Source organism: Penaeus chinensis, chromosome 20 (genome assembly GCF_019202785.1).
Source record: "Penaeus chinensis breed Huanghai No. 1 chromosome 20, ASM1920278v2, whole genome shotgun sequence".
In the NCBI taxonomy this organism is placed as follows: Eukaryota; Metazoa; Arthropoda; class Malacostraca; order Decapoda; family Penaeidae; genus Penaeus; species Penaeus chinensis.
In genome coordinates, this window is record NC_061838.1 from 16,384,176 (window position 1) to 16,394,175 (window position 10,000).

The window sequence follows — 10,000 nt, forward strand, 5'->3', positions numbered from 1 at the left end:
TTAACCCATTAGATCCGGATGTTTTACTGCCTTCATGTGACCCAAAATATGGGCATTAGGCTTACTTTAGTGGCCACTCTGATGGGTGTGCGGCTTGTAGGCTGGACAGATATGAACACCCGTGTGCTGTGACAAGACTATGCCTCCTCTTTGCAAGGTTATTTTCTTTTTTCAGCACAAGTATTTAGCTTTTTTGCCACTTTCCATTGTCTATATTTGACATTTCATTTGCTTTATCCACAAGGTAACAAACTGTTTTCCTTTCACAGACTCCATATCATCTCTCTAGGTAGTCTATAACTCAGTGCAATAATAATGACATTAAGTAACACTGTTATTTGCCATTTATCTTTTTTATTTTTTTGTAATATGAAATTTTCATTGGAAATAACATAAAAGTTTCTTCCTAAATGCCAAATGAGTCTAATCACCCTCCAAGAGCTTTGTGCACTTGTGGCGAGTCATTTCTGTCACCCAAGCCTTTAGCCAAAATGCTCACTATGCAAAGTTCTCTTCACACCAGCCCATAACCAAATTTTCCTATGATGGCATGTTCAATTTACCCACCCCTCAAGCTTAATTTTTTCATAACGTGATGGTCATGTCATCTGGATCATAGGGGTTAAGCGCATAAATATATCTACAAAGAAAACTGAAGATGAGCTAATTAAAATGAATAAAAAGCAGATGTTCCAAAACAGTCATGCCATCACCAGATACATAAAGGGAGCTTGGTGCTTACTGTCTGAAGGAACCCCACCGTCGGGGAGGGACGATTTTCTCCTGTGCGCTATAGGAAAGAAATAAACATCTCATTGAAGAAGCTGAAGAGTTATCTCTTCAAAAGAATCTTATTTCTCTGAGGCATCTTTTGTAAACTTGGAATAAGCTATAGCACTTGCAAACTGACAGCAACTATGCAATGAAACAAATCCTTTTGTATCTGGATATAACAAAAGCTGGAAATAAGATTCTTTTTTGGTAGTTTTCCTCTTCTCTAGTTTTCATTTTTTCTATAAGAATCTACAGCAAATTCTCTAGCAGTGCTAAAAATGAAACTAGCTATGTGTGCATATGAAAAAATACAAGGTATTTAATCATTAAGAAAAAAGAAAATTAATCAACTTGAATATTGTACAGCTAATCATAATTCTTGAATAAATATCAAAACAAAAAAGGGTAAGTAAATACTAAAAAGATATTTTTTGTTAGATACTATGTCATCACAGAAAGTACTACCCTACAGACTTAATTGTAAATATATTTCCATTTTTATAAACCCAAAGCAAAGTTAGATTCTGCATTCACACACAAGTCCAATGTAATCTCTGTCCCTTATTCCACCAACCTCCCTCCTCCAGCTTTGTTTAGACTTTAAAAGTGCTTAAATAAAACTTCTACATCTAAATTTGGGGGTTGGGGTCTAGAAACCACTCTCAGCATGCATGCGAGGCTTGTAAATGTTCTTGGGCATTAGTTCTAGCCTTTTTGTTACTTCATAACTCTACAGCACTGGAAAGTAAATGTATATTTTACTTTACTTTCCCTTTGCCCTAACTTAAACATAATGATTAGATTTAGCTTGTCCAGATATCTTTTTTCCCCTATCTTCTTTTTTGTCAGTTCACCATATAAGCAAGTATATGTAATAGACACACAACAAAGGGCATTTGCATCACACAAAAAGCAAGCTGCAAACCAGAGAAATTAAGTTTATCAGTTAAGAAAACTACAACAAGCTGTCAGATATGCCTATTACAAGAAAAAAGACAAAATGCAAGTAAAACTAGATATTTCTGAAAAAGGAAAAGATATTGATTATTTAGCATCTGACAAAAAAATACTATCAATGATGAGTCTGCCTCATGAAGAAAAAAAACATGTTCTGTAATCATAACTGTTACTTCTTGGCATTTTCATAATCTCAATACTATTTTTTTGTCACATTAAGCTGAACATCATATAAAGCAGAAAGATCAAGAAGCTTGGTATGCTTAAATTACCAATTTTGTTACCTTACCTTTATGCAGATTAGTAACGTTAGTAAAATCCAATCAATAAAGTAAGATCGAAACAATAAAGTCATTGATAACTTTCTGCATTACATGAATGAGGATTTAGGAAACAAACCAGGAAAAAGAGTCCCAAAAATGTGCATTCTTCAACAACCCATGCTGTTCTGCTGTTACTAGCAAGCAGTGATCACGTCATCAATGGATATATACCTGGACGGAGAGCCTCGTAATGACCTTCTAACCCAGGAATTCCTGCGACTAAAGTTACTAGGGGGTAGAGAATGAGGAGGACTTCTGATACTGCCATCTAGGTCGTCTCTGTCAACATGGAGGAACTTGATTATTATTAAGAGCACATAATAACTGAAGTAGTGTAGTAAATTAATCTATTTACACCTAATGAGTTCAGTACTGTGACATGAACATATACTGTATTAAGAAAATACTGCTACACTGACATTTTCAATTTATATTAAGAATACATTAATACTGATACATTCAGATATACACTTTTCACCATAATTTGCTAAATTTACCCAATAAATTAACAACTTTTTTACACTAATAGTACCAGTACTATTACTGAAATCCTTTAGTAATGAATCTACTTTAAATCAAATCAGTTCAATCCTTTAAACAATAAACTAACCATATTTCCCCATTACACTAAAGTCCTAATATTGGAGTTTGAGTTGGTTATCTTACCCCATCCTAGCCGAGTCAGAATCACACTCAATGTCATCAGCTTCGCCATAACACTCAAAGTTTTCTTCTTCCCGGTCACTCATGCTCGAGCAGCCGCTGTTAATCAAAAAGAAGTAATTTAGATTTTTTCAAATGCTACCAACGAAAATAAACTTTTAACATCAATACAATACAATACTTAATTTGTAAGGATACACTAACCATCATTAAAAATTTATCCAATCTGAGTAGGCATTTCTAGGAAATACAATTCAACATTACATATCCCTGTCTTAGTATTCTAAAGAGCTTCCATTTGTCAATGATATATGAAGGTATGAGCATCAAAAGGGGCCTAAGACCAAGTGTCAGACATTTATCAAACATTGTGTCAATTTCTTTACACCAAAAGGTCCAAGGGGTGTCTTGGCTATGGGCATGTCCTGAGGAATGGCTTGGGGAACATGCCCTAGGGGTGGCTTGGAGGGGGATTGTTCAGGGGTGCAATCTGGGGGAGAATATCAGTGTGTGTGTGTGTGTGTGTGTGTGTGTGTGTGTGTGTGTGTGTGTGTGTGTGTGTGTGTGTGTGTGTGTGTGTGTGTGTGTGTGTGTGTGTGTATGTATGTATGTATGTATGTATGTATGTATGTATGTATGAATGTATGAATGTATGTGTGTTTGTGTATGTATGTGTGTGTGTGTGTGTGTGTGTGTGTGTGTGTGTGTGTGTGTGTGTGTGTGTGTGTGTGTGTGTGTGTGTGTGTGTGTGTGTGTGTGCGTGTGTGTATGTGCGTGTGTGTATGTGCGTGTGTGTGTGCGTGTGCGTGTGCGTGTGCGTGTGTGAGTGTGTGTGAGTGCGTGTGTGTGTGTGTGTGTGTGTGTGCGTGTGTGTGTGTATGTGTGTGTGTGTGTGTGTGTGTGTGTGTGTGTGTGTGTGTGTGTGTGTGTGTGTGTGTGTGTGTGTGTGTGTGTGTGTGTGTGTGTGTGTGTGCATGCCATTGTGCGTGTGTGTGCATGCCATTGTGCGTGTGTGTGCATGCCATTGTGCGTGTGTGTGCATGCCATTGTGCGTGTGTGTGTGTCATTGTGCCTGTGTGTGTGTGTCATTGTGCCTGTATGTGTGTGTCATTGTGCGTGTCATTGTGCGTGTGTGCGTGTCATTGTGTGGTGTGTGTGTGTGCGTGTAAGTGCGTGTAAGTGCGTGTCATTGTGCATGTGTGTGCATGTGTGTGCGTGTCATTGTGCATCTGTGTATGTGTCATTGTGCATCTGTGTATGTGTCATTGTGCATCTGTGTATGTGTCATTGTGCCTGTGTGTGTGTCACTGTGCGTGTCATTGTATATGTGTGTGTCATTGTTCGTGTGTGTGTGCATGTCATTGTGCCTGTGTGTGTGTGTGTGTCATTGTGCATGTGTGTGTCATTGTGCATGTGTGTGTGTCATTGTGCATGTGTGTGCGTGTCATTGTGTGTGTGTGTGTGTTATTGTGCATGTGTGTGCGTGTCATTGTGCCTGTGTGTGTGTGTGCGTGTCATTGTGCGTGTGTGTGCAAGTGAGAGAGAGAGAGAGAGAGAGAGAGAGAGAGAGAGAGAGAGAGAGAGAGAGAGAGAGAGAGAGAGAGAGAGAGAGAGAGAGAGAGAGAGAGAGAGACAGAGAGAGAGAGAGAGACAGAGAGAGAGACAGAGAGAGAGAGAGAGAGAGACAGAGAGAGAGAGAGAGAGAGAGAGAGAGAGAGAGAGAGAGAGAGAGAGAGAGAGAGAGAGAGAGAGAGAGAGAGAGAGAGAGAGAGAGAGAGAGAGAGAGAGACAGAGAGAGAGAGAGAGAGAGAGAGAGAGAGAGAGAGAGAGAGAGAGAGAGAGAGAGAGAGAGAGAGAGAGAGAGAGAGAGAGAGAGAGAGAGAGAGAGAGAGAGAGAGAGAGAGAGAGAGAGAGAGAGAGAGAGAGAGAGAGAGAGAGAGAGAGAGAGAGAGAGAGAGAGAGAGAGAGAGAGAGAGAGAGAGAGAGAGAGAGAGAGAGAGAGAGAGAGAGAGAGAGAGAGAGAGAGAGAGAGAGAGAGAGAGAGAGAGAGAGAGAGAGAGAGAGAGAGAGAGAGAGAGAGAGAGAGAGAGAGAGAGAGAGAGAGAGAGAGAGAGAGAGAGAGAGAGAGAGAGAGAGAGAGAGAGAGAGAGAGAGAGAGAGAGAGAGAGAGAGAGAGAGAGAGAGAGAGAGAGCGAGAGAGAGAGAGAGAGAGAGAGAGAGAGAGAGAGAGAGAGAGAGAGAGAGAGAGAGAGAGAGAGAGAGAGAGAGAGAGAGAGAGAGAGCGAGAGAGAGAGAGAGCGAGAGAGAGAGAGAGAGAGAGAGAGAGAGAGAGCGAGAGAGAGAGAGAGAGAGAGCGAGAGAGAGAGAGAGAGAGAGAGAGAGAGAGAGAGAGAGAGAGAGAGAGAGAGAGAGAGAGAGAGAGAGAGAGAGAGAGAGAGAGAGAGAGAGAGAGAGAGAGAGAGAGAGAGAGAGAGAGAGAGAGAGAGAGAGAGAGAGAGAGAGAGAGAGAGAGAGAGAGAGAGAGAGAGAGAGAGAGAGAGAGAGAGAGAGAGAGAGAGAGAGAGAGAGAGAGAGAGAGAGAGAGAGAGAGAGAGAGAGAGAGAGAGAGAGAGAGAGAGAGAGAGAGAGAGAGAGAGAGAGAGAGAGAGAGAGAGAGAGAGAGAGAGAGAGAGAGAGAGAGAGAGCGAGAGAGAGAGAGAGCGAGAGAGAGAGAGAGCGAGAGAGAGAGAGAGCGAGAGAGAGAGAGAGCGAAAGAGAGAGCGAAAGAGAGAGAGAGAGAGAGAGAGAGAGAGAGAGAGAGAGAGAGAGAGAGAGAGAGAGCGAGAGCGAGAGAGAGAGAGAGAGAGAGAGAGAGAGAGCGAGAGCGAGAGAGAGCGAGAGAGAGAGAGAGGGGGGGGGGGGGCAAGAGCAGACCTGTTCGACTTCCTGGTGGAGTCCGGCGAGGCGGCGGAGCCTCCGAGCGCTGAGTCCAGGTCAGTGAGGGATGAGGGGGACCCGCGGTCGTCGCCTGGCATCCTCACTCGGCCTCCGGAGGCAGAGCAGAGGGAGTCCTCGCCGAGACAGCTGAAATCGCGGGCTCCCTCGATCACCTGCAAAACGAAACAATTTTAGTCTACGTAAGCCGAATAGGTGCTAAAATATATTTTACACGTCACAAAAATACATTAATATAACAAATATTAGTTCACTACTGGGAATCTTTCTTGTAAGGAGCGCGTCTCGTCACCCCAATAAAAGCTTATGCATTTCATCATCATCCGAAACCGTCGTTTTGCCCGGAGACAGCAGGAGACTTCCCGCCCGAGACGCCAAAACCAGCGGGAAGGCCTTGGCATTTGTGGTGACAGGCGCGCAGGCCGGTTTTAGTTGACGTTCTTATAAACTATCATATGTGGGAAAGCGAATACCTGGTCCAAATCGTTACACTGTGAGTCAGTTCTTGGTTATAAGAATAATGGTGTAAAGTTATTGCCATTTACTAAGATATTATTGACATGAATTGCTAGACACAGGCACAGAACCGTCATCAGCAACATCTCAGTGTCTCTCTGCCCACACAGTGTGAAGAACACAGCCCGTGTTCCCAGCGGCTGAAAGCGCCATGGGAGCACTGTGGGGCCAGGCGGACAATCCTAAGAAAGCGTCCATCTGGCGGATCCCTTCTGTGAAGTTATTGCTGCGGCGGTCGGCGAGGGGATCGTGGAAGCGACTGTGCATGTTGTTGGATCAACACTTTCTTGTGGCGGTGCAGCTCCATGTTTTGATGCTTGACGCTACTTCCCCGTTACATTTCCCGAACGTACACTTTACAATTACCGTATAACGCAATATTTGCCACCATTCTTTACTCTCCTGTGACCACACAAACAAAAAAGACTTTGGTGCGAAACGGAAATCCGTGATGATCAATAACTCTTAAAAACCTACCCGTTACATAATCTTGAAGAAATATACCAGAGAGGAAATTAACAAAATCGTGCCTACAAATCAGAAGACAAACACGCGGCATAAAACTGCAGACAGTCCATGACTAAATGCTGATACAGGGCAGGCGCAATAGCTACGGCAACTCGCTTCTCTAAACAACTCGTATTACTCAGTCTGAGAAAACAAGGACTCACTCTTTCCTATCCGTATGCCTCCTCTCTCTACTTAAGGTGCATACATATTTAAGACAACAAATGAGATTTTCTGTCGCGGCGAACACATGTCGAACTTAATAATCGACGGCACCAGCAGTAGTGTACAAAGATCGAGAAAAACATCAACAAAAATACGCGTGGCGAACACGAACAGCCACTAATGGAAAATCCAACAGAAATTCCAACAACAAATATATATACAACTGTAACCAGACATGGATCGACATGAGCGAAGGAGCATCTTTACAGCTGCAATGGAAGCCCGACAAGTGACCTTCATGAATAACAGAAAGGCTATTTCGGCTGGCATTATCGCCAGGGAGACCTCGCGCTGCCCCGCCCAGGACCTGCCGCCGTCATCACGGCCTAAGGATGAAAATCGAAATCGAAATCGGCAAGCCACCCGAAGGGCCAGCCGCTGCTACGAACAGAGCACGCGGTCCCACGGCCGGGACGGCGGAAGGCACTGGATTCGCGCTTTCCATGATCACGTCTTCCCGCGGTGTCTTTCAAGAGCGAGAATGGGAGGATGGGAAAGAAAAGAGAGAATAGAATAGAAGAGAGGGGAGGGGAGGGGAAGGGAGGGGAGGGGAGGGGAGGGGAGGGGAGGAGAGGGAGGAGAGGAGAGGAGAGGAGAGGAGAGGAGAGGAGAGGAATGGAGAGGAGAGGAGAGGAGAGGAGAGGAGAGGAGAGGAGAGGAGAGGAGAGGAGAGGAGAGGAGAGGAGAGGAGAGGAGAGAAGAGAAGAGAAGAGAGAAGAGGGAAAGCAGAGAAGAAAATGAAAGAAAAGAAAGGAAAAGAAAATAAATTAAAAGAAAAGAAAGGAAAAGAAAATAAATCAAAAGAAAAGAAAGGAAAAGAAGAGAAATTAAAGGAAAAGAAAGGAAAATAAAATATATTAAAAGAAAAGAGGAAAAGTAAAGAAATTAAAAGAAAAGTGAAGAGGGGAGGGGAGAGGAGGGGAAAGGGGAGGGGAGAGGAGGGGAAAGGGGAGGGGAGGGGATGGAAGGGGAGAGGAGAAGAACGAAGAAGAGATAGGAGAAAGGAGAGGAGGGGGGAAACAGAGAGGTGTTCCATAACGCATTCCTAGATTGATGCGAAGTGGAAAGTGAATTCAAAGAGGTAGAAAGATTATTTAAGACAAATCGGGCGAAAGATGTTTAGCTCACAGGGCGCTTGGGGAGCCATCACGCGCCCCTGTCTTCGCGGCGGAGTAATCCGTAGATAACAATCCTGATGGAGGGGCGCCACCCTCGCGCTCCCTCTGGCGACTGATAGCGTCGCTGGTGACGCCATCGATGGCCGTAATACAGATGCCGATGCTAGTTAGAGAACATATGCATTATATACTTTATCCTATAGTCAAAATTAAAGACAAAAAACAAAAATTTGCCCGTCCACCCTTGGATCGAGGACTCGTTCGTCTCTCTTCAGGTGTTTCGATTCAAGTAAGCATATTCTGCTTGATTTTCATCGCATCAACTTTTTTCAGATATGACGCCCGTGTATATTGGAGATTCACTCTTTACAGGTTAATACAAGAACCAGGCTTACGCGTCCTGCGCCTACAATGCAAACGAGTGAGGCTCAAGGGCGGTACTGTTTGCATAATGATATCTTTTATCCTACAAGCGTCATTAATCAACAAACATTCCAAACCACACTTTTCACGGGTGACATAAAATACGGCTAAAATCGCACCATTTGCGACACCGATTTCCAGCCACAGAAGAGACCTTTGTTGAGAGCCCACCCCCCTTGGCGCAAATGGCCTCCCCGCCCCTGGCCCGAGCCCGCCTGGCACTTGCACGCAACCCTCTTCTGCCACACATGGACGTCACTCTCTATCAAAACTGCCTTGAACTTTTCTAAACTTTTTCAACAAAGCACGCGAATAATTAATAACGCGTCTGGAAAACGCAGCCCACTTGGAGGGAGGCGGGCAAAGAAACTGGCAAATAGCGGTGGGAGTGAATAATGTCTAAACGTATATTCATTTCGAATTTCGTTTCCCCGCCACGTCACACCTCCTCCTCCTTCCCACCCGGCTCGGCATCTCGAACATGCGGCCAGCGGAATTTTTAAATCCCATCCATACGTCTGCGCGAAAAAAGTATCACTTCCTCTTCCGCGCCTACAAATATGTAGAATGAGTAGTATAAGAGAGGAAAGGGAAGTAGGAGAAATGGCGGTAAGGAAACCGTAGCAGTGGGAGGGCGGTGGATTAGAAAAGCCGGATAACCATTCACTGCCATGCAAACTATTCATTCAATTAACAGGCGCAGCCTGTGAACTTGTTCGTGTCAGGGTTATGACGGGATTTTCTAGTTTATTTATAAACATACATATACATACACATACACATACATATACACATACATATACATATACATATACATATACATACATACATACATACACAGATACATATATATATACATATATACACATGACTGCCGTGATAGTCCAGTGGTTAGCGCATTGGACTCCAGCCCTTGTGGTACCGAATTCAATTCCTCGTCGCGGCGGTCGTAAAAATGCCTGCGCTCTTGACTGCTTGTTCGAGCCCGAAAAAACGACATTCACCGCCGTGGCACAAGTGTTAGCGCGCCTAACCGCGGTTGATTAGGAAGGGCATCCAATCAGGCAAAGGTGACACTGCCATATGATCTCTCATTAGTGAATTGAGAGAGGCCTATGTCCTGCAGTGGAATAGATGGCTGTATATAAAACAAAATAATATATATACATACATATGCATATGTATGTATAAAAAAGTGCCTATATATATGCATATATATATGTATGTATATGCATATGTATGTGTGTATGTATATATATATATATATATATATGTATATGTATGTTTATATATAAATGCATATAAATATATATACACATATAAATATAATATATATACATATACATGCATATATACATATACATATATATACATAAACCTATAAACATATCTATACTTAAACATATATACGCATATTTATACATATACAAATATATACATATCAATATACATATATATACACATATATACAAATATATACATATCAATATACATATATATACACATATACATATATATATATAAATATACATATATATATTTTTTCTAACAGCCCTTTAT

The 10,000-nt window shown here is 42.8% G+C and overlaps 1 protein-coding gene across 10 annotated transcripts in view; it reads right to left on the reverse strand.

The window, feature by feature from the left end:
- LOC125035759 (rab11 family-interacting protein 4-like) overlaps nucleotides 1-10,000 on the reverse strand; it is a 138,154-nt gene that overhangs the window by 41,581 nt on the left and 86,573 nt on the right. For 6 of the 10 annotated variants that reach the window (XM_047627951.1, XM_047627959.1, XM_047627950.1 and 3 more), the window contains 4 exons: nucleotides 5,631-5,806; nucleotides 2,721-2,816; nucleotides 2,226-2,333; nucleotides 743-790 (listed from right to left, as the gene is read on the reverse strand). In XM_047627951.1, the coding sequence (XP_047483907.1) occupies nucleotides 743-790; nucleotides 2,226-2,333; nucleotides 2,721-2,816; nucleotides 5,631-5,806 (428 nt within the window). The remainder of the gene's footprint in view (nucleotides 1-742; nucleotides 791-2,225; nucleotides 2,334-2,720; nucleotides 2,817-5,630; nucleotides 5,807-10,000) is intronic. The other 4 variants (XM_047627954.1, XM_047627952.1, XM_047627956.1 and 1 more) reach the window with 2 other exon arrangements.